Genomic DNA, 27,776 nt, shown 5'->3' with positions numbered 1-27,776 from the left:
TGCTCAGCTTTTGTTTGGACCCAGGTTTTGTCTTGCGGCCTTTTGTACACCTGGGATTAGGTCCCAGGTGCTGTCTTTGGGAGCTCTGCCCTGGGATCCGGCGCTGCTCTGGGCTCCTGTGCCTGCAGCGGGGCTCGGGGAACGTCTGGCACGCTCCAGGGTGAAGCATTCCGCTTGGTTTCCCTTGCAAAGCACCTGATAAAAATGCACGAAAACTCCTCGCTGCACTGAACCCAAACACGGCAAATGGGGCCAACCGGGGCATCTCCTCCTGATGAAGGTGCTGATGTCGATAACAGCCAGTGGTGCTTCTGTGCTAATGCAAAACACCTGCACAGATGAAAGGAAGGCATTTTTCTGGTTGTGGAGACTAGAGGAAGTTTCCTGATCTAGACAGGAGATTTCAATGCCTGTGCAAGAGGTTTTCGTGAGTGTGGCTTCGCCAGTGGCTGGAATTGAGGTGGGATGTGAGCGCAGACAGAGCCTGGAGAAGCAGAAGGGGATGATGCGGTCCATGCTTGCAGAACCAGAGGAATTAGTAGCTAAAGGTGTGTGCAAGGAGTCTGTAGGAACATTGGCACAGTTCCTGGTGACAGGCCTTGCTGTTTGGGCAGTGGGTGCCTGCTTCTTCCCCAAGCTCTGACAGTTTTTACCTCCTTACCTATACTGTGCCTCTTGTCTTGAAGGGCTGACATGTGCTTCCAGCCCATGCCAAAGGACAAGTAGTGTTGAAACGTGGCTTCTCAGGTCAAGGTGCTTTCAGTGAATCTGGTGTTGGGGCAGTCGTGGCTGGTGTTTTCAGAAGGTCAAGACTTTCCAGAAAGCCTTCTTTTGTATTGCAGAACCCAAGAGCTTCAGTTTCTTCCCCATCTTTCAGGTCAAAGGTGGGGTTTCCCCTGTGTCCTGATGGACCTCCGTGGTGGGACTTGGCCTCACGGACCAGCTTCTGCTGAAGTGCAGAGTGATCACTGGATGCGCTTTGAAGCATGTCCTAAAATATTTAACTGTGTTAATGGCATTTGCTTTCTTTCCCCCTTACTTTCCCCATCGATCTGTAAAGGCTCAGTTCTTTGAGGGCCTGATTTGCATGTGAACATGGGGTGGCTGTTTGTCCACTCCCATGGTAACCTGTGACTGCTTTAAAAACCTCTTATCAGTGGGGTTTTCCCGTGCCCTCTATTTTTAGCTGAAATTAAGTGACTGATTTATATTTTTTCATCTTACAAAAGCTCACATCTGGCTGGAGACCAACGGGAGAACTTGTGCTGAAAAGAAAAATATAGTCCAAAATCAGAGGGTTTCAAGAGAAGTCATAACGTAAAACTGAAGTTACAGCGGCCTCCACCAGGTGATTTCCATAATGCCGAGTGCTTACTGCTCAGCTCAAGGTTTCCAAATGCTTGGGAGCGAGTCCAGCTTGTTTGAGCTTGGGAACAAAACCTCTCTGAGATGCCTCAGCCAGGGTGGAAGGGATCCAGGGGGCGTCGGGAAGCGGCGCAGCACCATCCCCATGCTGAAGGCTTGTTTTAATGACTAAAGCTAACAGAGCATCCCATGGCGTTTTAGGAGGAGTATTTGCAGGCTGAGTTCAAAATGCTTATTTGGAAATAACCAGTCACTGCCCAAAAGCTGCCTTGCTTACTTAGTTTTAGGAAGGAGACTGAGAGGTAGGACTGCTGTATTAAGGATGCTGAAGTGGTACCTGCTTTAGGATCAGATCGCAGTCTTTTGGGGTTGGAGGGCATCTTCTTCACCTCTGATTCTGCTGGCATCCTTGTGAACAAAACCATCACTGTTGACAAAGTTGGTGTGATAAAGAACAGCTGCATACACCCTTTTTGAGGTTCTCAGAGGTTTGTGCAGCCTAAGCCATGAGAATTGAGCATGGGAGTAAATAAACAAGTTGTGCTGATTGTCTTCTGCTCTTATTACATTTGCAGTGGGATCTGTGTTTGTGAAGATCTTTTTTTTCCTGAGTCTTTGAGGGTAGGCCACTTAAATGACTCACGGAGCTGTATTTTCTTTACAGTAATGAGGCATCATGACATACCAGTCGTGGGAAATCTGATAGACTTGGGAGACCCTAGGAGGGTAGAAAATTACTTAATTTACTTTGTGTGCAATAGTCTTAATTTTCAACTATTTGAACAGCTGATTGCTGGGGCAATCATCAGATCTTCAGAGTTAAGATGTTTCCTGCTGGAACAGAGCATTAGCTAAATCAATGATGGCTGGGGATGACAAAACGGAGCGATTGCTCACGTCCATCTGAGGGTAAAGAGAAGAAATTAAATCCCCAGACCTGAGCTCTAGTGCCTTTTATTTTGTGGGAAGGGTGAGGCAGGTGAAGCTCACCTGGTCTGGTGGTTAGTTACCCATGTGGGGAGCCAGGGCTGCGTGGCTTTGGCGGCGGCTCTGGTTGGCTCCGGCGGTGGCTGCAGCAGGAAGGAGCTGGGTCTGGTTTCCTTTTGAGAGAGGGTGAGCAGCCTCTGCTCAGTGATTCCCCTGCTATTTGCTCATTGTGAGTAAAAGTGATAAAATCTAGTGGTGGAATTACATTACGTCTTGGGTGCTTTCTTTCCAAATTACTAATAATCCTGCGTGTCTTTGACCCATTTCACGGGAGACGGAGGGCTGGATTCTGCTGCCTGCTTTTCGTGAGCAGCTGGCTGAAGCAAATAGACCTTGAGTAAAGGGATTAGAAACCAGCCCTTCATTAGGGTTAGATGTTGCAGTCCTTTCTTGAACAAGCTTTCCCTGAGAAGCCTTGCATAGGTACCTGCTCATAAAGCAACTTGGTGGTTTAGCTCACAGGGGTGGAAACAGAAGCAGTGGATGTGCAGAGAGAGGCACCCAGGGTGATGGGACCCACTTTATTCATCAAGATCAAGCTTGTACTGGAGCAAGAAGGAGAGAGGACATTTCATTATGAAAACTGCTGGAAAAAAAGTATTTGTAATTGTTCAGAAAGGCAAATGGGCATGAATGTTAAGAGGCCTTCTCCTGTCTTTGTATGCCAGCAGACAATGAAAAATTCAGTGTGAAAGTGCTTTCTTATTAAAAAAAAAAACTAAACTGGACTATAAAATGCAATACTAATTTCTGAAGGCTGAGAGCTGCATGAGTGAGAATATTTAATTACAGTGGCAAAGTACAAACATTTCCTAGCGAGCATTCATTGTGTTAATAATAATTAATTAATTCCTTGGCTAAAACATACATCCTGCTCGCGTTCTTTCTAAGTGGGCTGGGAATCCGATCCCGCTTTTTATTTTATTTTGCTGACAACCTCCCAGCAAGTAGGGAGGGTGGAGACTGGAGACTATTTATATAAACAGAGGCTTTATGTTTCGCTGTGTGGATGGTTACGCCGGGGTTGCACGGTTTTGGTTTAGCGGAGCTCTGCAGACGGAGGCGAGGACTTGGGAGCCGATCAGCTGATTCAGGGGGACCGAGTGTCTGAGTGCTACAGCGATAAGTGTCTGTACAAATATTTATACAATCCCGATAGTCTTTTTTTTGAATTGCATTATTACTACACAAAAAGCTGTCAGATTTCCAGGCTTTCCAGGGCTGTACTTCTTGCAGCTCGCATGCGTTTTGCCAGCGGATGCGAGGGAGCTCCGGAGCCGGCTGGACCCGCGCCATCACCCGGCCAGGAGCGGGGAAGGTGCTGAGCCCCTGCAGCACCCAGCCCCAGCTGATAAGCCCCGTGAGAGCCTGGCTCTATTAGTTCAGGCTTAGCGCTGAATTTATGCAATTATGTGGCACGAGGCTGACTCAGAGCAGCCAGGGAGTGAGACTGTGGGCTGAAGAAGCTCAGGGCCACCTGCGAAGGGTGATGGAGAGGTAACCCCCCTCCATGTGAGAGCCGTGTTCTAATGCCAGACTGCAAACTCCCACCTCGTCCTGGAATGCTGTTCCTCCCTGTGTTGCTCACAGAGGGTCTGGCCTCAAGTCTGCAGCTGATCGTGGGAGGCTTCCTATCGACTGAACGTCACATTGAAAATGACAGTTGTCACCCCAAAAGAGAGATTAAGAAGCTGTGGTGGCTTATGTGCAGGAGGGGTGCATAGTCAGATGTGGATGGAATTGGACTAGGTGTAGAGGAGAACTCATCTTGTGCCTTTTCTGCTGGAAGTTAGTCCAAATATCCATGTAAGCAGGTAGCCAGGCATTACTATTGTGTATGGTTTGATGGTGGTTTGCACTGGTTCTGTGTTTTTAATTAAAGCTTTCTCGAAGCCATGGGATTACAGGATCCTACTGGCACTCTGGGATAAAACTTGAAACTGTGACTTCAGTCCCACTTCAGATCGGATATACACAGGCAAGGTTCACACTGCCTGCTGCCATGAGGCTGAAGGGATTATTCCAGATCTGCAAAACCAACAAGAGTTTGAGTCAGTGGTTGGGAAGGCTGGAGGCTTCACCAAAGTGATTTGAGTAAATCGAGCACTGTCAGTGGAAAGAAGTGGCTGTCCCGGAGCAGGATTGGAATTCATCAGTAGCTGATCCAGCCCTGGCAGAGAAAGCCCTGTGTTTTCACATGCTGATAGTGGTTGCCTGTTCTGTTCCACTTATTTGTAAGATTAGGAGCTTGGAAAATATTTGCAAGGTTGTGAAACCGAAGTCCGGGGTTGCTGCAGAGTTCTTGGTGTCCTTCAGTGTCACGGCTCAGGATAGCTTTGGTTTTTAGGGATGAGCATGTGTCTTCCAACAGCTCTAAGTGTATCTCCAGAGGTTTCAAAGGAGCGGGCTCTTTACTTCCAGTGCAGCATTTGTTTGTTTTTAGGGCATGTTTTTCCCCAAGGGAAGAAGAGTAGCAATCCCGTGATCAAAGAAACAAAGCAAATTGCTGCGGAATTTCTGCCTAACAGTATTTGAAGACAAAAAAAGGTAATATACACTTCATAAATGAGTCACGTGTGCCTCAGCACTGGCCTTCTGGAGCAGTGTCCAAGCTGTCAGGTTTAGCAGCCAGTGCTTTGGCAACCTTTTATGTTTAGCAGAGAGCAGTGTGTGTCTTCTGGGACAGCCCTTCACCTGGGACCCGTTGCCGTACAGTGAGATCAGAGCCACGAGGCTGCTTCATGCACATCCCCTCTGCTGCTGCAAACACGCTGGCTTGGACATGCAAGGAGAGGATCGAGTGAGTCAGTGAGGGAAAAATCGCCTCCTGATGCTTGTGTTGAGGAACAAAGCCAGGTTTTCCAAGATGACTGGTTAATTCTCTGGGACCACTGTGTGGGCCCTGCTCCTGCAGCACCCAGCGCCACATAACCCCTGCTCTCCCAACCGGCCAGTATCACTGGACAGACCGTGCACGGTGCAGCAATGTGGTTAGCCAGATAACAAGGGCATTGACCCTGTTTTTTCTGTCTGTGTTCTGACAGGAATAGCCCCATTCCTGAAATTTCACCTGCACACCTTGTGTCTGAATCATCTCGTTTGTCTGTGAGATGCGGGTTGTTGCTGAGCCCGGCTGCAGTGGGTGGGATGGGGTAGATCCCCTCCCTCCGTGCTGTTGTGGGGCAGTACTGTGCTCAGAGAGCCTTTACTGGGACAAGAACGATTAGGGATGGTTTTCTGGAAGTAGTGGGCTTGTCCTTAAAAATACCTAATGGACTCGGGAGAGCTGCATGTTTCCCTGGCAGCCTGTCCTTTAGCTTCCAGCGGGGATGTGCTCTGCCACTGCGGCATCCCAGCTTTGGAGGAGGCAGATGGAAACAGTAAGTGCTCAGGGCAAGTTTAAGGCGGCATTATTAATGTCATGAACCCAGAAAGAAGTCTGTGTGTAGGGTATTGCTCTGTGGACCAGAAACATTTTGTTTGGTGTCTCACAGGCAGCACAGCTGGAGTGGGCAGGTTTTGAAGGGGTCACCCGTCCCCCTTGCTGTTCTCTAGTGCCAGTAGCTCTGTCCCTCTCAGGACGGACACAGTGGCGTGGGACATCCTCACCTTGAGTTCCAGAAGTGGTGACTGTAGCAACACACTGTTTTGGAGGGCTTTTTAAAAGCTCAGCTTTGGAGAAGATGGGAAAGTAAGAGCAGAACTGCTTGAAACAGCTTAAAAATGTGGGATGTACAGTAGGTGCATGCACTGCAGCTGTTTGTGACCTGATCTGATCCTGATCACCCACGTGTCCTGTTGCAATAGGCAGGAGCTGCAGGTGCTGCTGGAGCTGCAGCAAGGGGATGGTCCAACCCCTCACCTCCCATTTTAGTGTTGTCTGAGGCTGCAGAAGCTCAGCAGTGGCGGGATCTCTGTAGAGCTGGAAGCTCAAGGAGCAGCCAAACTGGCAGATAGACAGTGTCCAGAGTGTGGCACATCCTAGTCCAAAAACAAGGGACTGGCAGTTTGCTGCAGGAGCAGGGCTGTAGCCTTGACGGTCTGTAAACAGTACCAAAATCAACACCTCAGTTCTGTGGCTGGTCCCTGCAGACTCCTGTCCCACAGATACCGTGTTACAGCACCTGCACCAGCACTTCTGCGGGGCAGAAATAAAAGCTGTGTGCATCTGCTTGCAAAGATACACGTACTTTCTGAACATTGTGAGCGGCCTCAGCACCAAAATGGTAAAGATGCTTTAGAAAATTGCCTTTAATCATGGGAAAAGCTTTTCTTCTACTTAGATGGTGACCAGAGCACAGGTGCAAGGGAAGGGCCTAGAGCTGCTTTGGCTGGTTTCTCCATCCCTACCTGGTGCAGGGGTTGATGAGGTGCACTCAGGTGACAACTGCTCTGGGATGCGCCCACTCAAGGGCTGAGTATTATAACTTTGTGAGGAGTTTTAATGTATCTGCCTTGACTACAAGCATCTTCTGGCAGTAACCCGTGCCCGAGTGGACAGACAGGCAGGTGGTAGGATCCTGCCCCCCACAAGAGCCCACGGGGAGCCTGCAGCAAACCCCTCCGGCCGCAAACCCAGCTGGTGCCCAACGCGTTGCCTAAAGGGGCAGATGTCGTCGTTGCTCAATGCGACGGAGACCCGAACGTCTGTTTATTAACGGATAAGATGGTCGGGCCGGCGCGCGCGGCACACGGGCCCGGCCTGTGCAACTCCTGTGGTTTCCAACCGTACTTATCGAGGGAGGGGGCTGCCTGCCCAGGGAGGGTGTTTCCCCTAATCACCAGCTTCACATGCCCATGGCGGGCAGATGTGCGGGGGGCAAAAGGGCTCGGCCTTCTCCTAACAGCCGCTTTGCCGGGCTCAGGGGAAGGAGCCACCTGAGGCGAGGCTGGGGAGCTTGGAAGAAACATGTTGCTTAGGACAAGTAAATATTCCCCGAGAAAGGGTAACACGGGGGGGACTTCGCAGACGTGCCCGTGGGCATTGTTTCCACCATGAAATGGGGAAGGAGTTGACTCCTTGCAGTATTTCCCAGCCATAAGTTTAGCCCCAGAAACCCTTCTCCAGGTCCCTCAGAGGCTTCTACTATTGTCTGCCCTGTGTCCCCAAGACACTGTGGGCAGTGCGTGAGATGGTCATGGGCTCAATTTAACGGCATCTCTCCCACTTATCACACTATATAATAAACATGGCTTTTAGGGGGGACTTTTTGGGGAGGGGTGCGAGGCAGGCGGTGAATGGAGAGGCCAGACACCATTGTCTGGCAAGAATGTGAGTCCCCGGGGGCGAGCGCGCCTGGGCTCGCCTTCCAAATTGTGCCAGCATCAATCCCCCCTCCTTTGCGGGATTTCCTTCTCCAGCCGGGGTTTTGTTTCGGAACAAGCGTTGGTCAAACAAGCTTTTGTTTGCGGTCAGTTGCTTGGCACACATACACCACTTCTGGTGGGGGACAATGAGGAAGCTGTTTCGGGGGCAGCTGCGGTGGGACTGAAAGGGAATACTGATGGAAAAAGGGCGCGGGGAGGAAATGGCTGGGTGGATATTAATTGGGAGGATCTTATGAAGTCCGGGTGCTGCAGCAAGGTTGGGAGAGTGGCGGGGAGTCCTTCGATCCTGCTGCCTCATCCTGCTCACCACCTCATGCTGGTTTGTGTTACCTTTTTCCCCCTGGGATACCTCGCCTCAGAGCAGAAAGTTGTACAAAATATTTGCGACTACGTGTCTAAAAAGCTTTTCTTTCAGGAAGAAGTAAACTTATTTACAGCAATAACAGAGTTTAAAAGGAATTGTATAAGTGAGACTGACTTCTTTGTCAGCAAAAATTGCAGCAAAACTGTTCATAGATGACATTACCTAAATGACATTACGTACGTATGTCCTTTCTTTCACATTTCCTGTAATCCTGTTACGGCATTGTCCCATTACCTCAAGCACTGTCATCTTTAAATGCTGTCAGATCTTAACTGGATGGCCAAGGACATCAGCAAAGGATCGAGGTGAAGCTGATGGCAATTTCAGACCTGCTGTATATGCGGCCATCTCCCAGCCTGCCCCTGGACACGGGGTGTTTTCTGATAACACGTTCAGGTAAAGTGATGACTCAAGGACTTGTGCATCTTTTATAGAGCTGCTGCCCACCACCACAGTGTCCAGCACGCTTTCCTGGGAAGTGCAGGGTGTCAGGCACAGACAGGGTGTTGAAGGTGGCAGGTACAAGGCAGGTGCTGAGGACCCAGAGGTAAGCAGATGGAAAATGCCCTGTGGGACCACAGGCAACTCTTCCCCCATAAAGCCTTCCAGACATTAACAGCCACTTGTGAAGCACACCGAGCTCCTCAGACTGAAGGTGCAGTTAAGTGCAACATCTTGGTGCTAATAGTTTTCAGCCTTACTGTCTCTTATTGTGTTATTACTAAAAAATGACGTGAGGCCAATTTCTTCTACTCCAACCATGAATGGGCCGCTGTGGTTTCTCAAAAGCGCTGCAAGATGTGGCAGCAAATGGGGCGGATTGCGACTTCTGCCATTCTCCTTCTGGAATACTCCGTGCTTTTAAGCCCCAGGAGTGGGAAGTGTTGGTGTCCAGGCTGTTTAAACTGGCAGCCCCTCTCATCAGGTTGTAATGGAGATGATGATAGTTGCCAGCTCTGGGGGCAGGAACTGTCGTTTCGTTATCTCTGGGTGCAGCGCCGCGCTCTGAGGGGCTCTGGTCCCCCGTGGTGGCCACTGGGCCTGGCTGCAGTGCAAACAACAACAGCCCTGAACCTGAAGCGCTCGCTGCAGACAAAAGCCTGTGCTCAGGCACACAGAGATGTATCTGCTTGCCCATCTTTGGCCCCGTTGGGCCTGTTTTCTCACAAAGCAGAGCTGCTCTGCGTGTCAGCAGCAAGGGGAGTGATGCCAGCAGGGACCAGCATGTGGCTCCCATCTGAGTTGTCCTGGCTGTGTGGATGTAGAGGTGCTGCAGGCAGGTCACAGTGTGCCCCATGTCCTCCTGTGCACTGGGATGCACAGCAGCATGTGTGGGCTGATGGGTGATGGTGGTCCCAGCCCCGTTATCCGATGTGTTGTCAAAGAGGCGAAGAGCCAGAATGGGAAGACTCATGGATGGAGAGCAGGAGAGCAACTGTTCTGTTCTGTTCATTTGGCCCAATGCAAGGGTTAGACAGCAGCAAGGCTCAGTCTAGTCCCAAAGATGCTGAAGAGCTGGGCCTGGATGCACAAATTTTCCTGTTGAAAAATAACAGCAGAACAGCCCCTGGGGTAAGGGGGCATTTGTCCCTAGCCCTGTCATGATATGACCATGTAGACTACGCAGAAGGTTATTTGCTTGATCAGGTGAGGTTAGGGTTTTTTTAATGGCTGTTACTGGTATCTAAGTGCTGGCAGTTATAACATTTAACTGCATTTTCCTGTAAGAAAATACTTATCTTGCTAAAAAATGGGATTCTCTATGATGTTTTGTATGCTTAAAAACTCTCATTTTCATTTAGTTCTCTGCCATCAGTGCTATCTTAATGCTTCCTCCGAGGCCAGTCCTCGGGTCTTATCCTCTGCCAGTCTGAGACTGTGAGCAGGCAAAAATGTCCTTGCCAGGTCTGCCCACATGAGTGCCATCCTCACCTAATCCTTTCTCCTGCAGGATGTGCTGGAGCCATCTCATCTCCCCTTGCCTCCCACAGCCCCCAGCAGAGCTCTCCCTGGAAAGGTCTCAATCCAGTGCTCCTAAACTGGCCACGGTTTGTGCATCTCTGCCCCATCTGGCTACTAAATTGATGCTTTTTTTGGATGCTGGAGTAGAATTTTTCTTTCCTTTCCAAATCTCTTAATAACTGAGGATTTGGGTGTAAAAGCACTAACTGCACTCCGTTCACTGGGGTTTTTTTTTACAGTCATAACTTGGCTTTTTCTCCCCTATAGGCACAGGAACCATTTATAGCCGAGGTGGGCCGAGTTTGCAACTTATTAATCTCTGCCTTGCATGTGGGTTGAAAAGAGACACCATGCCTTTATCAAAAGCCAGGCTAGCACAAAAGCCTATGCAAAATCATCATCAAATCCTATTAGAGGTGGAAAATATCTCTCAGATCATCTCATTCATTTCCCTGCCAATGCTAGACTATTCCTGAGAGTTAATTTTCTAGCGTCTGCCGCCAACTCCCTGTGTGACTGCAGGTCTGTCATCTCGCCTTTGGGTTGTCACTGTAACTTCCACGCATTTCCTTGCATTTCCAAACAAGCCTTGTTTTGTTCAGTGGTTGCCTGTGCTGCTATTTGCCCTGCATTAGGTGTTATCAGTGTTTTTTACGTGGAGAGCAACACCAGAGCTTGCTGGTGGCTGGGGAAGGCATCCCCGTGGGATGGGGGTGCTGGATGCTCAGGGAAGCTTGGGGAATGCCGTTCCCTGGGCAGGTGCTCCATCCTCTGCAGCCACCACTACCTGCCGTGGGCCTTGGGGAAATGAACATCTCCAAGGGAGGTTTCTCTCCTGCAGTTGTGGATGTGGGTTCAGCGTGAGCAGGTCATCCCCCATGAAGCAATTCTCTTCTCCCAACCTCTGCTGGCGCCGCCTTCAATAAACTCCCGCCCTGAAGTTCTGGGCTGGCTGTGAGATCCACTCAGCAGGGAGGAAAAATAGTAATAATTCCACGCTGGAGCTATTTATAGCATTAAGCAAACACGGATTTCATTTCAGAGAAGGAAACGGCGTCTAGGAGTGGAGTAACCTTCCTTGGAACTTCCCTCCGGCGCTGATTGAATTCCCCGGCGTGGCGAGGGTCTGGGCAGCCCTGCCAGCCCCGGGAAGGTCAGTCCGGCAACTGTCACCCGGAAAGCATCAAAAAGCACGGGCTGTCGATAGCAACCTGCATTTGCAGGGAAATCTGAGGGCTTTCTAATTAGCTGAGGATCTCTAAATTAGAGCGAAGCCACTCGACAAGCCCCCCTCGCACGCCTTAAGTGTCAGGGCTCAGCTGATCGCCGCATCTAACAAGCACCTGATTTTTAGCAGGAGCTCCGAGACTCAATCAGCGCCTAATGGCTCCGTTTCAAAACGTTCCAGTGCATTTTTCATCTCTTACCCTGGAATTTATGCTCTTTGTTCCCCTGCTCAAATATTCCGGCGCTTTTCCTTAATTTCAGGCTTCTGCCTTGTGACAGCTCCTCTGCCCTAACTAGGCAGCTCATCGCTTGCCTCTCCCTGTGTGTGAGTCTCTGCCGTGGCCGCTCGCTCCACTTTCTAATCAGTAGGTTTCAGAAATTCCCCCTTCCTCTCCCCCTGATGTATAGGTAGTGCTGTGGGGTCTGGAGTTTCATAATGAGCAGGAAACCCATCTTTAAGCAGACCCCTGTTTAATAAGAGCTGCAAAGTGGTTTGATTTCAGCTTTAAACCCCCTCCCTTTAAGGCAGCGAATGCAGTTTGTAAATGCACCTGATCTTGACCTCCCTCCCGCTGCTGTTCTGCAGCACGACGTATTTGGGTGCTGGTGCTCCTGATTTACACCATGGGCAGTGAGATCCAACCCTCATTTCAGCTGCATTCACAGCAGAGTTAGATTATGCACATTTAAACTGAGGGCTTCAAGCCGCTGGAAAACGAAGGGGGGATCTTTTCTGACACGTAACTCCCGCCGCCGGTAATGAGACCCATGGATACATCCTGGGAAAGGAGTGATTTGGAACAGATAAATTCCATTCAGGAAGGCAGAGAGTTAATCAGCAACTCTTAAGACTTCTCGGCGTGTGTTTATGTTCCAACGGCTTATCCATATCTTGGCAATTATTCACGTGAAATAGAATATAAATCCCACAGCCTAATTTTTCTTTGAAAAATTTCCCAAGGTAATCAAATCCCGAAGTGCATCTTCTATTCCGGTGGTTTTATCAGTAAATCAAATTTTTATCATTTATCAGCAAAAGTTAGATTTAAGCATCCTCACTGTAATGTTTGAAAGATGAACATTTGTTTCAGCGGGTACTGTGCCAATCAATAATCTTCCAGCTTGACTCAGCTATCAATTATTGCCGCAATTATTTGTCTAGTTGGATATTTAAAATGTCATCAGAAAGAGATGATTACATATTCCAGAAAGCAAGGCACTGTATAATCAGATGAACTGAATTCAGTTAAATGTAGTGTGGTGCTAACCTGTCCTTCAAAGCTGAATTCTGCAGCCACGACTGAAACAACAGCTTTCTGCATTATTGTAAGGAAACGGATCTTAACCTTGGAACAGTGCGTGTTATTGGGGTCGGGTAATACTCGGCGAGAGGAGACCTTGCAAGCCTGGAAATTGAATCAGCCTTTCTGACATAAAAGAGGGAGGTGGGGTGTTTTTTTTTGGTGGTGGGGGGGAGAGGGCTGGTTTTGTTGGATTTCATCTGCAAATCTATAAATAAGAAAATCCACTCTTTATCTGCCTTTCTGGGAATTTCAGCTCCTCAGCTCGAAGCGCCAAGTTTTCTGTGCCCTTTTTGCATTCCTGGACTTGATGTATGTGTGGTAAATACTCTCTGTGCCCCGAGAACGCAATAAAGCTGTAGCAATTCTTGCAAGTCTTCCATCCTCCAAACTCCAGATATTCGGAGTATTATATCATTTTCAACTTCAAGGATATCTCAGCGGTGGAGAGGATACAGAATAAACTGGAGGAGACTGGACAACTTTACGACACCTTTTGGTCCTACTTGCAAAGCAGAGAGGGGGAAAATACATATATTTTATCAATTCTACTAATACTTGCTTGTGCAAGTTATGAAACTAAGTGTTGTAGGATCTGGTTCAGCACTTGCTGTGCTTGCAGCTCCATGGTGACATTGAACTTGCTCGGGGACAGAATAAACCTTTGCCTTCTTGGCAGATGATTTGCAGGGGGAGGTGTCAATTGGGGGAACCTGCAGTTCCCCTGACCCACTTTGTCAGGATGGTTTGCTGCTGGCTAAATATCATTAATTTGAAAGCGAGAGGAAAGTGAGCCAAAGGGGAAGGCTGGGAAAGAGGAGAGTCTGAAGAGGATCCATTTTGGGAAGGAGATGGTGGAATGAGGCTCCCAAGGAGAGCCCCTCAGCCACGTCAGGGGCTTTTTGGCTCCACCAAGGTGTGGGTGGGAGCAGGGGTGCTCTGGGTGGGAGAAGGGGACCTTGGTGGTGCCTGGCTGATGAGGAGGGCCGGGGAGGGCTGTTAGGGACCACCGCATCTCTGCAAGGTGATGGTTTAAATGCACTTGCTTTGCAGAGCTGAGCACGTCAAATAGAGACTGTAAGATGTGGAAAATCAGCAAAAACAAAGCAAAGCTGTAAGGTGCTGAGGAGACTTGATGGCTGGTGAGCAGCAGTGGGAAGGTGCCAGCCCTCCTTTCTCCCTGGGATGGGGCTCAGCCATTCTGAAGCACACTTCATCTCTCCAGGAATACCCCCTCGGCAGAGCTGCCGCATCCTCCAGCAAGGTCCTGCAGCACTAATCAGGTCACCAAGCATTAGCAGCTCTTCCCGGGAAAGCACCATCCTGGCGTTGATCTGGGAGTCTCTGTGTGTAAGAGATCCGTGTGTGTTCGATGTGCAGTGCAGAGTATCCACAATGCACAGTCACCTGTGCTGTGGCTGCACAGCTGAGTGATGCCAGCATTGTGATACAAACCAGGAGAAACATCCCATCACTGACTGAGCTGTCCTGCTTAGAGCATCTCCTTCCTCTCCTTCGCAAGAAACTTTTTGAAGTGTGCCCTGCCTGTCCTTCAGGTGCTGCCAGCCAGAGAGAAAACAGTAGAAAAGGAAACAATTCATCGTGTAGGTGTACGAGTGAATGAAATTATTTGGAAGCTCTTTGTAGCTGTATAATTACAACACTGCATTTAAAAAGGGAATTATTGACGTGATTGTCCCCAGCAGCTACTGGGTAAATGCATAATTGCAGACTGTTGTAGCCAGGTACTGTTTGCTGGATAATCAGGATAGGCTGGGAAAGGGATTTGATGCTCTTTTTGGGGTGATGCTTGGTCCTTGGAAGGTCACAGCTCAGGCAGACCTTCCAGAGGGGGGGACACCTTGTGCCAGGTAGGTCCAGAGGAACTGATTCAGAGGGTGTTAATCCCAGGCCACTTCTGTTTGAGTCCATTCCTTTACAATCCCTGTGCCTGCGCTCGGGAGAGGCAGGCAGGGAAGGCTGCGCATCCAAGAATCACAGAATGGTTTGGATTAAAGGGACCTTAAAGGTCATCTTATTCCAACCCCCTGCCGTGGGCAGGAACACCTTCCACTAGACCAGGTTGCTCAGTGCCCATCCAGCCTGGGGCCTTGAAGACTTCCAGAGATGGCATCTGGGATGTTGGTTACTTTGCTAAGGATGTTTTTAGAGCTATGAGGTGGTATCAGTGGGGAGTTCCTCCTACAGGGCTGATACCATGTAGTTCGTCCTTTAGGTCCCACACTGGTGTTGGTATTTAATGGAGCTGTTACTCATGTGGTGCTATGGCCTGCATTGCCTCTATTTATCCATCCCTGTAAGCATTAGTGTATAGGGTACATACGTGTACTTGGCTAGGTTGTCTTTGCTTGAGGGGTTTCTTTTAGAACTTCATTCAGAGCTGAATTTCAAGCCCAGTGTTGTTTTCCCATGACAGGTTTCTTCTGCTCCTCGCTAATCGAGACGCGACAGATTTCCACCCCCCTCAAGTTTTAAAAAAGCACAAAATCAGTCTCAGCCTCATACCTTACTTGCCAAGTTGGAGCTCGAAGCAGGTTTTCTTGGTGGCCAAATCGTAATCGCCTTGAAAATGGTGACAGACGTTGAGGTCAGGCCGGTGTTCCTGGCAGCGCTGGCGTGCTCCGGTGGGACCCCAGCACCCTGTTTCTCCCCATCATGGCTTTGGCAAACCATGTGTTTTGTTGCTTGTTGTTAAAGAAATATCTTTTTGGAAGGGGGAATTTAAGTGTATTGGGTTTGGTTCTTCTTAGAATGAGTAAATAGTCAGAATATGTTGAGGCTGCAACCAAAATGATCGTCCATGAAATCTCCATTTCTTCTTCAGGGGAGGAACCGGTCTCCCTGATTCCATCCCTTCCCACCTGCTCTTTCCTCAGGCCCCCAAAAACTTCTGTTTTGTGGAAGCTTGAGCATTGCCACAAAACCCAGTGAAAATGTGGCTTTGGGAGAAAATGGTGAATTCTTGCAATTCTTAACTCCAGTCTAAATCTTGGACTGGCAAGGCAATGCCAGCTGTGCTGTTGTTCTGCTCTTACTGGGGCTTGGGATTCTTTTTGAAGTTTGGGTTCGTGGCATTAATGTTTTGTCCTGGTTCTTCCTTAAAAGAGGGTTTTTAAAAGGAGGTATAATGGGAAAAAATGGCATTACTGGTACTTGGTTTAGAAAGTATTTTCCCAGTTTTATTAATATGATTTCAGGAAGTTTGAATTTGCAGACAAAAATAATTTCAGGGATATCAATATTGATATATGAATTTCAACACTGAATATCCATTTCAGAAATATCTTTTTTCAATAAGTCATAAGTAAGGAAAAATCTAGTAAAGATGGCAAGTGGGATGTTGAGGGTCCTGTAAAGCAAAATTTCTTCTGGATTTTTTGACATTTTCACAACTCATCTGGTTCCCAAGACTCTCCACCAGGCCTGTGCATAAAGAAAGTGGACTCAGTTACCAGAATCTTATTTTTTCAAAGACAGAACAGCAATGGTACTTCTTGTTTTACAAGCAATACTGCATAACTTCCTTCAGAGTTTCGGGGATATTTTCCTTTTTCAGTGTTTCTGAATCTGGTTCATCTCATGATAAAGAAAAAAAGATTAGAGAGGAAGTACCCTCTTGTACATAAATGCAGCTACTGTTGTTACTTAATATTATTCTAATTATTATGACAACAGCGGTGACAATGCTGATGCTCACAGTGCTGTAACAGCTACTTAAAACCAGTTAATGACGGGCCAGGTTAATTACAATCCTTTTGCAATCTGGAGGATCAGGAGGGAGAATTAGTGCAAGAAGGGGGAAAAAAAAATGTTTGGACAGTTACGGTTTCCCATCTACACTGGTGCTACCACTACCAGGAAAAGGTGAGTCATGCCAGAGCAGCTCTTTCTTACCAAGGGAGAAGTTGGGCTGCTGCAGGCATGGAGTGGACCCACTTATCTCCCAGCCCTGCGACGCTTCCTGTGTCCCAACTGTTTCACTTCTCTAGTTTTCAGTTGAAAGGAATTTCAACAGTGTGGATTTCCAAAAGAGAGAGAGGGGAAAAAAAATAAAAAAAAGAGAGATATTTGACAAGCCAGATGGAGAAGAACTGAATCAAGTACAAGTGGTAACAATTAACTCGATTTTTTTTCTTCCCCCCTTTAAATACCATAACAACTCCAAATTTATCAGTCCAAAAAATCAAGCAGTCAGTTGACATTAAAGCTGAATAAAGAAGTTCCTGGGTTTGGCTCAGGCTGTTGCTCCCATAATTGTTTGGTGGCGAGCAGAAGAGAGGGAGGGAGGGGGATGCTTACTGCAGGTTGCAGGTGTTCGAGTCACTTTTGTCTTTGCATTTGATAGTGAAAGGTGTGTGTGTGCCCTGTAGGTGCAGGTAGCCTGGTAAAGACTCCTTGGCTTTGTTTACAGGTGTGGGTTTTAGGAATGTGAAGGAGAACACAGGAGCTAAACCACCAAGGCTTGTGGTGCTGGACTGTAGAGGGGATGCTGCTGAGAGCAAGGGCTGGACCATCCAGGCAGCAAAGGCCAAATCTTGGTCTGCTCGGAGCTTTCTCTGGCACGGGGATTTCTCTGAGGGAGTAAATCTGCAGCTGTGAATGAAATCTTTGTGAACACCATTGGCACGTCCGCAGTCGCTGCTTTCGCTGCCGGTTTGTTTGTGAAAACACTGGGAAAACTGGGGTGTCTCTGACGCTGCGGGTTTGTGAGCAGCCCCGAGATGCCCTGGGGTACAAGACACGTATCAGTCTCTCACTCCTTACCCTGGTGGTCCTTCCCCAGCAGTGTCCTGCACCCTGGGCTGCCTGTCTGGGGCAGGGGCACCGAGAGGATGTTGCTGTGTGTGGTATTTCAGCGCTGCTCCTCTGTGAAGCCGCTGGTGTGTCCGGCGAGCAGCTTTCCTGGATCCAGCCCTGACTTTTGAGAAACGAAGGAAGCTCTTCCAAAGCACATTGGCACACGCATGCAGATTATTCCATTACTCACTTGGCAATGCCTGAACTTGCATGCCTAGCTCCAGAAATCTTTTTTTTTTTAATTTTTTTTTTTCCCCTCCCAGCAGTGGCATCTAGCTGACAGCTTCTCCTCCCAGCTGGTCTTCTCCCCAGCATCTTGTCTGGCTTTGCTGCTGGTGGCTCTGGACATGGCTTTGGGCCTTGCTCAGAGCCAGCTATAATGTGCCTGGAGGTGTTGGCTTGCTTTGACTCGGACTTTGAGCACGCCGGGTGTATCTGTGAGCACACTCCAGAACCACCAGCTTTTCCTTAGTATAAAAAAAAGCCCCTTAATGGTGAAAGCAGCCATCTCTTCATATTTTACCGAGTAATTGTGCCAACTGCCCTTAAAGGCACTCAAATGCCAATATCCATCCCGCTCATTTGTTAACATTTTGCGGATCAGAAGCTAAATCTGTCACTTGTGTGTCACTGGTTAAGTCACTTCTTTTCAGGGCATGGCAGGCAAGAGCTGTTCTGCTGCATTTTTTTTAAGGCAGGAGCCAGTAACTCGAGAAGCACTTAAAAAATTCGTGCCGTAGTGAAATGCTGTGCCTTGTCACTAGTCTTTTGCTGACTGGGAGGTACAGAAGGAATAAATACGTAATGGTGGGTGAGGCTTCACTGGGTGAACCAGTCAGGTGTCATCTTAACCCCAGGTTTGCATTTGGTACGTGGTATCCTTGTGTAATTCTCCAGAAGGGGTAATTTCCCAAATAGGAAGAAAATGAGCAGTAAAATTGACTGGGAGGAAAAATGTACACGCGAAAAAGCGAATGGTAATTGGAAGCTATTTGTAAAGAGTTGATGAGCTGTCCAGGAAGGAGAGGACAACTTTGGCCCAGATCCAAAACCCACTTCACTCGCTTCAGTGGCGAGATGAGAACAGCAATTAGATATTAAAAAAATCAATATATGACAATTAAAAAAATGGAAAATGGATAACAATCAATCGCAGTGAGAAGCCATGACGGCTAGAGAGCTGGTCAGGGGAGCTGAAGATGCCGAGGAAAACTCGTGCCTGGCACCAATGGGGAGAAGGGGAGAGAAGGCTCCTCAGGATTCTGGAGAAAAGAGAAGTGATAGATGGAAGAAACAGTAAAGTAGAAATTTTTGTTAAAAACTTCTGCTGTAGACCTGGAAAGGAGCCTTGCTGTGTTTCTGTGTCATGGGTGGGTGGTGATGTTTTTTCTAGCTCATTAGTAGCCAAGGAGGATTTTATACAAGGTACAGTGGAGAGAAATACTTTTAAACAAAAAGGCCCTAACAGCTTGCACCCAAGAAACTCTGAAGAGTTGACACGTGAGATGCTAGTTTTTCAAAAAGCTTATGGACTGGGAAAATGATGTCAAGAGCTGGTCAGGGTAACGTGGAAGAGTTGGCAACACTTTGCTTATCTCTTCTGGGCAAAATAATTGAAGAGCCAACATAAGATTCAATTGATAAAGAATTAAGGGATAGAAATATAATTCATGCCACTCAACTTAGATTTATGGAATATAGATCTTGTTAAATAAAGCTGATTTCATTCTTGTAGGTGACAACTTTGGTTGATAAATGTAGATGAAATAGACTCTGCATGGTGTTGGACACGGCGCCTTGTGATATTGTGCATGGGAGGACTGAGCACTGGGTGGTACTGCTGGCACAGGCGATTCACAGCTGGCCAATAGATTTGGGAATGTGGGGGCTTAGCTGGAGAGGTCAGCAGGAGCCACAGGGGTGGTTAGTGCTTCATTGGTGATCTGGAAATTAATATGCAATTGCGGCTGATTCGCTTTGTGGGTGAAGCAGAGTTGGGTGGACGGGTGAAGAGCAAGAGGGGTGGGTTTATGGGGTGGCCTGGGCAGACTGTCAAGAAGAGTGTGTTGAGAACACACTGGGTACAGCCTGCTGTGCTCCTTGGCTAGAAGAGCAGAATCGGGGCCATGCTCACACAGCTGGAGTACGGTACTCTAGAAGGCAGCAGCTCTGTGGGAGGCTTAGAGGAAAATCAGCTCTTTCCCAGCATGGTGCCAGTGTGAGAAGGGCTAGGCTGGTCCTTGAGTAGTGGAGGAGGATAAAGGGGGTGGAAAAATAACTAAATTTTGAAGTGTGGCTTGATTTTTGGTTGCACAAGTACCCTTGCTGTGCATGAGGGGGGCCCACTGTGCACCAAGAGCTTTTCAGTGTATCAACCACAAAAAAAAAAAAAAAAAATCAAAAAAAGAACAGGTAGATGTTGGAGCCAGAGAAATTCAGGTGGATCCCAGTACCCGTCTGTAAGTGTGGTTAGCTGTGGGAACTGACAAGCAAGCAGGGGTGGCAAGCAGGGGGTGTTTTTCACATCTTCTGAGCTGGTTTGAGTAGTTTTCACTGGGATTTTGTGCTTTGCCCTACAGATGGTTTGTGATGCTGAGGAGGTCATGCTTTACTGAAAGGCACCGTGTTGGTCACAGGGTGACAGAGGAAAGGTAGAGAGTGAGGGCTGGTGGGCCCTTCCAGCCCTGAATTCCTCGATGTGAAGCAGCCGAGGATGTGAGCTCCAGCCCTGCTGCTGGTGGCCAAGGAGGGTGGTTCAGCAGTGACCAGTTTTGCATCTGGATATGGGGGATTCCTGGTACCCTCTTGGGAATCGGCTGAAGCCCTGATGGTATCACAATGGATAACACATCCATCACATTGTCCCGGTGGACGATGAAGCACCAGGAGCCCTGTGGGACATTCTCCAGCTCTGTCCTTGGCCAGCAGCAGCTGCTGCATCTCCCTGCTGTGAGACCCACCTCGCTTGCCCGTGGTCTTGCCCAGATGTGTTGGCTGGGAAGCCTTAGTGGACACAGGGGCTGGCCCATAGCTGGGAGACATCAGTGGATACACAGCCTTTGGGTCCTGCAATCCCGTCTGACTCTTGAGGGGACCCAAACGCTGTACTAAAAAAAAACAAAAACGTGGTGGTGGGATGGGAGGAAGGGAAGGCACATCCCTTCCAAAATCAGGGATCGCCGTGGCAGTGTAAGGACCCGTCTCATCGCTGACGGGCAATGCGTGGATTAGTGCCATAATTCCTGCAGCTTGGCAAGGCTGCAGCAGACTGGAACGTATCTCTAGGTGGTGATATGGTCAGTCAATAGCCTTCATAATTAATCAGGCACTAATAGACAAATTAGAAATCACCTCTCTTCAAAGCAGGAGGTGGAGACAAATGGCCGGTGGATTTTAACTGTTTCGCTCCTTTATTTTATTGCCTGGTTTTACGTTGCTCCCTTGAAAATGGTGCTTTGTTTAGGGGAGTTTTGTACATAAACATGATTTTAAATTTAAATTATTGTCTTAATTACCAAACACGGATGGTGAATTGAAAACTTGTTTTTCAGGCAAGCACATGAAGAATAATCTTACATTTTACACTCCACTGAATCAATGTAGCCCTAATTTTGCCACGCAGGAAATCAATTCCAGTCTTTATAACAGTCGAAGATGTTATGAACAAAGTAATTTCGCAAATTATGGCAAGTAACACATTTATTGATGACTGTAGTTTAGGAATTTAGAATTTGTGAGTGCTGTAATATAATAAGGCCGTACTGGCAGGAGCTGAGTGAAATACAGATTATACGGTGAAACTGTAATGCATCATTTGCTATTAGTGGACTGGTAATAATTACCAGTTTCAAAGCAGCTTTTTCCATGTAATCTTTAGTCTCAGTCGTAACAGCCCTTCTCATTGACATTATGATTACACGAGCTGCCCTTATGATCTGGAATATCTAGTTGATGGGAATACTAAAATGTGGTAGCGAAAGCTCAATGTTGTATCCTCATTATAAGATAAAATGCTGTTTTCTCTGACCTGATCTATAAGGTAGAGAGGCGAGGTAGCGTTACGTTGTTAGCTCCCACTGCGGTGTTAAAAACTTACACTTCATTATGGTGAAGCAAGATGAAATTTTCCTGTTTAAGATTTTTTTTTTTTCCCTGAGCTCAAAAATGAGCATAGGAATGTGAAAGTCCAATTGAATTTCCCTCTTAATTTCAGCAGATTTAAGTATTTATCTGAGCTCGCACGCCTGGCACGTGCTAAACACCACAGTGCATTTTATTCTGGCTTCAGGATGAAATGTTAAACGTTATTCCAAGGGCTTTTAAAGTGTTAAATGCCTGCTGTAGACGATTGAGTCTCTTCGCTCGCCTGATTCAGCTTCTCAGGCCAAACTGTAGAAAAGCGGCAGAGCCGGGAGGCAGGGAGGAAAGCTGGGATGGAGCAGTACAGCCAGCTTTGGATCTCATAGGATCCACGGGATGGTTTGGGTTGGAAGGGGTAAGATGTCTGGTTAAAGATATCTAAAGGTATCTGGTTCCATCTCGTACCCCCAGATCATCACTCAGCTCACCTGAGGAAGAAAATGTGCACACGAAGCTTTTCTTCCCTTCCTCCCAAGTGAGATAGGAAACATGACAGGTGCAGATAAAGCGAGGAAATGTGGACATTTTCTTTCCAAATCTGCCTGATTTGGTTTTTTAATTTTCCTCTTCTTCATATTAAGCAAATAGGAGAAACCTAATGGGGGCAACTCTCAGTGCAGCCTGTTTACCCTAACAGCCTGTTTAGCCTAAGGAGCAGATTCCTTTGAATGTGAGTCTTAGGTCAGTGCGGGGGTATGTGGTGAAGGCTGGTATCACCCTGAGCGCTGATGCCCATAGAGGGCTCCTGGTTTATTCCTCAGCAAACCTCAACACCGTGTTAATTTTTTACAATATCCCTAAACAGCAGCTCTGTGAGAACTGCTGGACAAGGCTGGAAGTGAATTTTTATCCTTCCCTTAGCTCCGGTTTCGGTTTACCAGCATTTAGCAAAGAGCATCCGTGTGGGGGTGGAAGTGAATTATTTTCAAAATCCCAGTAATCAATAAAAGCACCCTCACCTTCGCCATATCTCACACCACTCTTTCCTCGCGGGCGGCCCTCAAAAAGTTATTCATCCCCCTTTGTTTTGCCGTATATTAGAAGGGGCTGCTTTCTGCTGTCATTATTAGCCGGCTTTTTGTTTAGTTATTTATTAGTTGGTTGCTCTTTTATAATGTCCGTGTTATCTCCAAAAATAAATTATCATGAAATAGAGTTAGCTTGCTACTTGCCAAAGTGGCATTTACCATCCTCAGCTTCTTTTCAGCGCGAGAGAAATAATGCGGCTCCGTCAGGGCGCTCGGCCAGGCCTCCTGGCCACCCTCCAGCTCTTTCCCTGGCGGAGCTGCCTCTCCCGCTGCCTTCCCCTTTCCCTGTCCCATGCTCCCCTTTTTTTTTTTTTNTTTTTTTTTTTTAATTTTCCCCCCAACTTATTTAATATTTCACAGTTTATTATCAGTATCCTTTAGAAGCAGGATAGAATAGAAGGGAACAAAAATAAACCCTGCACTTCCATGCCTGGCTAAGGTAAATAATTTTTTTTTTGATCCCTTTTCTTTTTTTTTTTTTTTTTTTTAATTTGCCCCAGAGTGGAATCTGTGCTGAGGAGCAGAAGTTGATGCCTAATTTTGTACACATTGTTAGTCTCAAAATAAGGAGGAGACTAATAATAACGTGTTGATGCCCAGCTTGCTGGCAGTTGTGGTGCTTTGGGTTGCTGCTTTGAACTGATCCGTGTGAGTGCTTTTCAGAGGGGGATTTATTTATTTTATACTCACTTATCTATTTATTTACCCCCCCCCCCACTCCAAATACGTGCAGCCTCTTGTAGCACAAAGTCTGCTGAGTTGGAGCTGGCACTGATTGACTTTAATACCTCCTTTTTTCACAGCTTGTTTTGTGCTGTGGTTACCTGCCACTGTTCAGTTTTGAACCGGGAGCTGGGGATGGTTGGGAGGAGGTGGATGTGCTATGGGTGGGTTTGGACCTTCGTGCTGTGCCCCTTGTTTCTTCCTGTCCCTGTCCCCTGCACCTGAGCCGGGATGTCCCTTCCCCAGCTCCCATCCGAGTGCCCCGGAGGAGAGGAGCTTAGGCGGGGAGTTGAGCTCTCGCCCGCCGGTGGACGGCCGGAGATTGACGCTGCTTGTTGTGTTATTTTGCAGGTAAAGATGAGCCCAGCAGCTACACGTGTACGACTTGTAAACAGCCTTTCAACAGCGCCTGGTTCCTCTTGCAGCACGCACAGAACACGCACGGCTTACGGATCTACCTAGAAAGCGAGCACGGCAGCCCCCTGACGCCACGGGTTGGTATCCCAACAGGACTAGGTGCAGAGTGCCCTTCCCAGCCACCTCTCCACGGGATTCACATTGCAGACAATAACCCTTTTAACCTGCTCAGAATACCCGGCTCGGTCTCGAGGGAGGCGTCGGGGCTGGGAGAAGGGCGTTTCCCACCCACGCCGCCCCTCTTTAGCCCTCCCCCGAGGCACCATTTGGATCCGCATCGCATTGAGCGCCTGGGTGCGGAAGAAATGGCTCTGGCCACCCATCACCCTAGTGCCTTTGACAGGGTGCTGCGACTGAACCCCATGGCGATGGAGCCCCCCGCTATGGATTTCTCCCGGAGGCTGCGGGAGCTGGCCGGCAACACCTCCAGCCCACCCTTGTCCCCGAGCCGGCCCAGCCCTATGCAAAGGTTGCTGCAGCCCTTCCAGCCCGGCAGCAAGCCCCCGTTCCTGGCCACGCCGCCCCTTCCTCCTCTGCAGTCCGCTCCTCCTCCCTCCCAGCCCCCCATGAAGTCCAAGTCCTGCGAGTTCTGCGGGAAGACCTTCAAGTTTCAGAGCAACCTGGTGGTCCACCGCCGGAGCCACACTGGGGAGAAGCCCTACAAGTGCAACCTCTGCGACCACGCCTGCACGCAGGCCAGCAAGCTGAAGCGCCACATGAAGACCCACATGCACAAGTCCTCCCCCATGACAGTGAAGTCGGACGATGGGCTCTCCACCGCCAGCTCCCCTGAGCCGGGCACCAGCGACCTGGTGGGCAGTGCCAGCAGCGCCCTCAAGTCCGTGGTGGCCAAGTTCAAGAGCGAGAACGACCCCAACATGATCCCTGAGAACGGGGATGAGGAAGAGGAGGAGGAGGAGGAGGAAGAGGAGGAGGAGGAGGAGGAAGAGGAGGAGGACTTGAACGAGAGCGACAGGCCGGACTATGGCTTCGGAATGAGCCTGGAGGCGGCCCGCCACCACGAGAACAGCTCGCGGGCCGGCGAGGAGGGCCGGTCGATGCCGGACGTCATGCAGGGCATGGTCTTGAGCTCCATGCAGCACTTCAGCGAGGCCTTCCACCAGGTCCTGGGGGAGAAACACAAGCGGGGCCACCTCCCCGAGCCTGAGGTGCACAGGGACACTTGCGACGAAGACTCGGTGGCCGGCGAGTCCGACCGCATCGACGAGGGTGCGGTCAACGGCCGGGGCTGCTCCCCGGGGGAGTCCGCCTCGGGAGGCCTGTCCAAAAAGCTGCTGCTGGGTAGCCCCAGCTCCCTGAGCCCCTTCTCCAAACGCATCAAGCTGGAGAAGGAGTTCGACCTGCCGGCCGCCGCCATGCCCAACACCGAGAACGTTTACTCCCAGTGGCTGGCGGGCTACGCCGCCTCCCGGCAGCTGAAGGACCCCTTCCTCAGCTTCGGCGACTCCCGACAATCGCCCTTCGCCTCCTCCTCCGAGCACTCCTCGGAGAACGGCAGCCTGCGCTTCTCCACGCCGCCGGGCGAGCTGGACGGAGGGATCTCAGGCCGCAGCGGCACGGGAAGCGGAGGGAGCACCCCCCATATTAGTGGCCCGGGCCCTGGCAGGCCCAGCTCAAAAGAGGGCAGACGCAGCGACACTTGTGAGTACTGTGGGAAGGTCTTCAAGAACTGTAGTAATCTCACCGTCCACAGACGGAGCCACACGGGCGAGAGGCCGTATAAGTGTGAGCTTTGCAACTACGCCTGCGCCCAGAGTAGCAAGCTCACCCGGCACATGAAAACACACGGGCAGGTGGGAAAGGACGTTTACAAATGCGAGATTTGTAAGATGCCTTTTAGCGTGTACAGTACCCTGGAGAAACACATGAAAAAATGGCACAGTGATCGAGTCTTGAATAACGAGATAAAAACTGAATAGAGGTATATTCGTACCCCCCCCTCCCCATCCACCCCCGTCCCTAACCCATCCCGCATCCCCGTAGAGGTTTTCTAGTCCCTTGTGATGGAAGTCATGGAAGCTAAGGATATTCGGAAAGTGCTTGTCACCAGCACACCCTGTTTATTTTCTTTTTGTTCTCACCGTTTGAATGCATGATCTGTATCGGGGCAATACTATTGCATTTTACGCAAACTTTGAGCCTTTCTCTTGTGCAATAATTTACATGTTGTGTATGTTGGGTTTTTTTTTTTCTTTATTTTGGGTTGGTTTTTTTTTATTTTGGTTGGTTTTCTTTTCTTTTTTTTTTTTTTTTAATTTTTGGATTAGACAGCATGTATGGTATGTTATGGCTGTTTTTTAAATTGTCCCTGATTAGTTGCTGAGCAAACACGTCGCTGTTTCCAATTCCGTTCGGGAAAAAAAAAAAAAGGAGAAAAAAAAAAAAGAGGAAAAAAGAGGAGAGAGGAGGAGGAGGAAGCAAAAAAAAAAAAAAAAAAAAGGAAAAAAAAAAAGTGAAACAAAACCAAACCCGAGAGCAAACAAAACCGACCATGCTGCATACATCCTGTAACACATATCATGTACAGTTTTGTTTTTGTGACGTGCGAAGGAAAACACGCTTTGGGTGACCCTCTGCGGACAGGACCGATAGCACCGAAGAAGCGTTGCGTTAGCTAGATTGCTGTCTTGAAACAATAAACCCACCGATTGGAGAAAGAAAGTTCCCCTTAGGAACATTAAAAAAAAAATAAATAAAAAAAAATTTTTTGGGAAAAAAAAAAAAAGGCCTTTAATTGGAAAGTAACCAGTCAGGAAGAGGTAGATTTCTATTAGTTTGGTTTCAAACACACACACACACGCTAATAATAATAATAATATTAATAATAATAAATAATCTGAGTGCCTTGGATCTGTCGCGGCCGATGCCGATGGCTCCTTTCTGCTCGTCCTCCACGCGTAGCTTGTCGCCACGTCGGTCGCGGTGTCGAGCCTCTCCCCGCCGGGCGCCCGAGTCCGCCTCGCGCCCCCTCACCACGCCGGCTCCCTAGGAACGAAGAGGAAAGAGAAAAAAACTAAAGAAGAGAAAGAAATGACCCGCTCAGTCCTAGTTAATCATCGTTCTCCTCTGCCTCTTTATTATTTTATTACTAGTGTTATTACTTATTATTATTTTTAAACCAAACTGATCATACCAGTCTAAAGACCCGCTTGGCTCCTGGAGAGAGCTTAAAACGAGATGTAGAATCTTCCCCCCCCCTTGCCTTCCCCAAACTTTTATTCCCCCTCCCCATCGATGATTAAATAGAATGTGAAACGCGCAGAGGCCCTTGAACACCATTAAACACACAATAAAGGAAATCCGTTTTATGAAGATATTTACTTTTAATAATATCTTTTATTGATTCTGGCACCAAAACAAATAAATCCGGAGCCACTTGGTTGTCAAGCTGACAATCAAATTATAAACTTTAAGACCTCCTGTATACCGTATAAAAAAAGTAAAATAAAGACTGGCAATAATATTTTACCGAGTGTAACAGATAGGGGAGCAAAAAAATAAATAAATTGTGATTTATTAGCACAATGTGGTACTGTTTGCCATTTAAAACTAGAACAGGTGTATAAGCTAATACCAACACAGTGATGATTAACTATGAGCTATTAAGACCTGCCTTTAATGTGACGCTTGGAAGAAGTAACAGAAAATTTAAAAAAAAAAAAAAAAAGAGGAAAAAAGAGGAGAGAGGGGGAGGAGGAAGAAAAAAAAAAAAAAAAAAAAAGGAAAAAAAAAAAGTGAAACAAAACCAAACCCGAGAGCAAACAAAACCGACCATGCTGCATACATCCTGTAACACATATCATGTACAGTTTTGTTTTTGTGACGTGCGAAGGAAAACACGCTTTGGGTGACCCTCTGCGGACAGGACCGATAGCACCGAAGAAGCGTTGCGTTAGCTAGATTGCTGTCTTGAAACAATAAACCCACCGATTGGAGAAAGAAAGTTCCCCTTAGGAACATTAAAAAAAAAATAAATAAAAAAAAAATTTTGGGGAAAAAAAAAAAAAAAGGAAAAAAAAAAGAAAAAAAAAAAAAACCGTTTTGCAGTTTTTTTCATTGCCAAAAACTAAATGGTGCTTTATATTTAGATTGGAA

At 48.1% G+C, this 27,776-nt stretch overlaps 1 protein-coding gene across 1 annotated transcript in view; it reads left to right on the top strand.

The window, feature by feature from the left end:
* The window catches only part of BCL11A (B-cell CLL/lymphoma 11A), a 125,889-nt gene extending 100,008 nt beyond the window's left edge, over positions 1-25,881 (top strand). Inside the window, exon 5 of the mRNA XM_017821744.1 lies at positions 23,595-25,881. Coding sequence (XP_017677233.1) covers positions 23,595-25,600 — 2,006 coding nt within the window. The 3' untranslated portion in view covers positions 25,601-25,881. The remainder of the gene's footprint in view (positions 1-23,594) is intronic.
* Positions 25,882-27,776: the final 1,895 nt, after the last annotated feature.

This window comes from Lepidothrix coronata, unplaced genomic scaffold (assembly GCF_001604755.1).
Source record: "Lepidothrix coronata isolate B3197 unplaced genomic scaffold, Lepidothrix_coronata-1.0 Scaffold92, whole genome shotgun sequence".
NCBI lineage: Eukaryota > Metazoa > Chordata > Aves > Passeriformes > Pipridae > Lepidothrix > Lepidothrix coronata.
The sequence above is the reverse complement of the archived record's forward strand: the minus strand, read 5'-3'. Positions and strand labels throughout refer to the sequence as shown.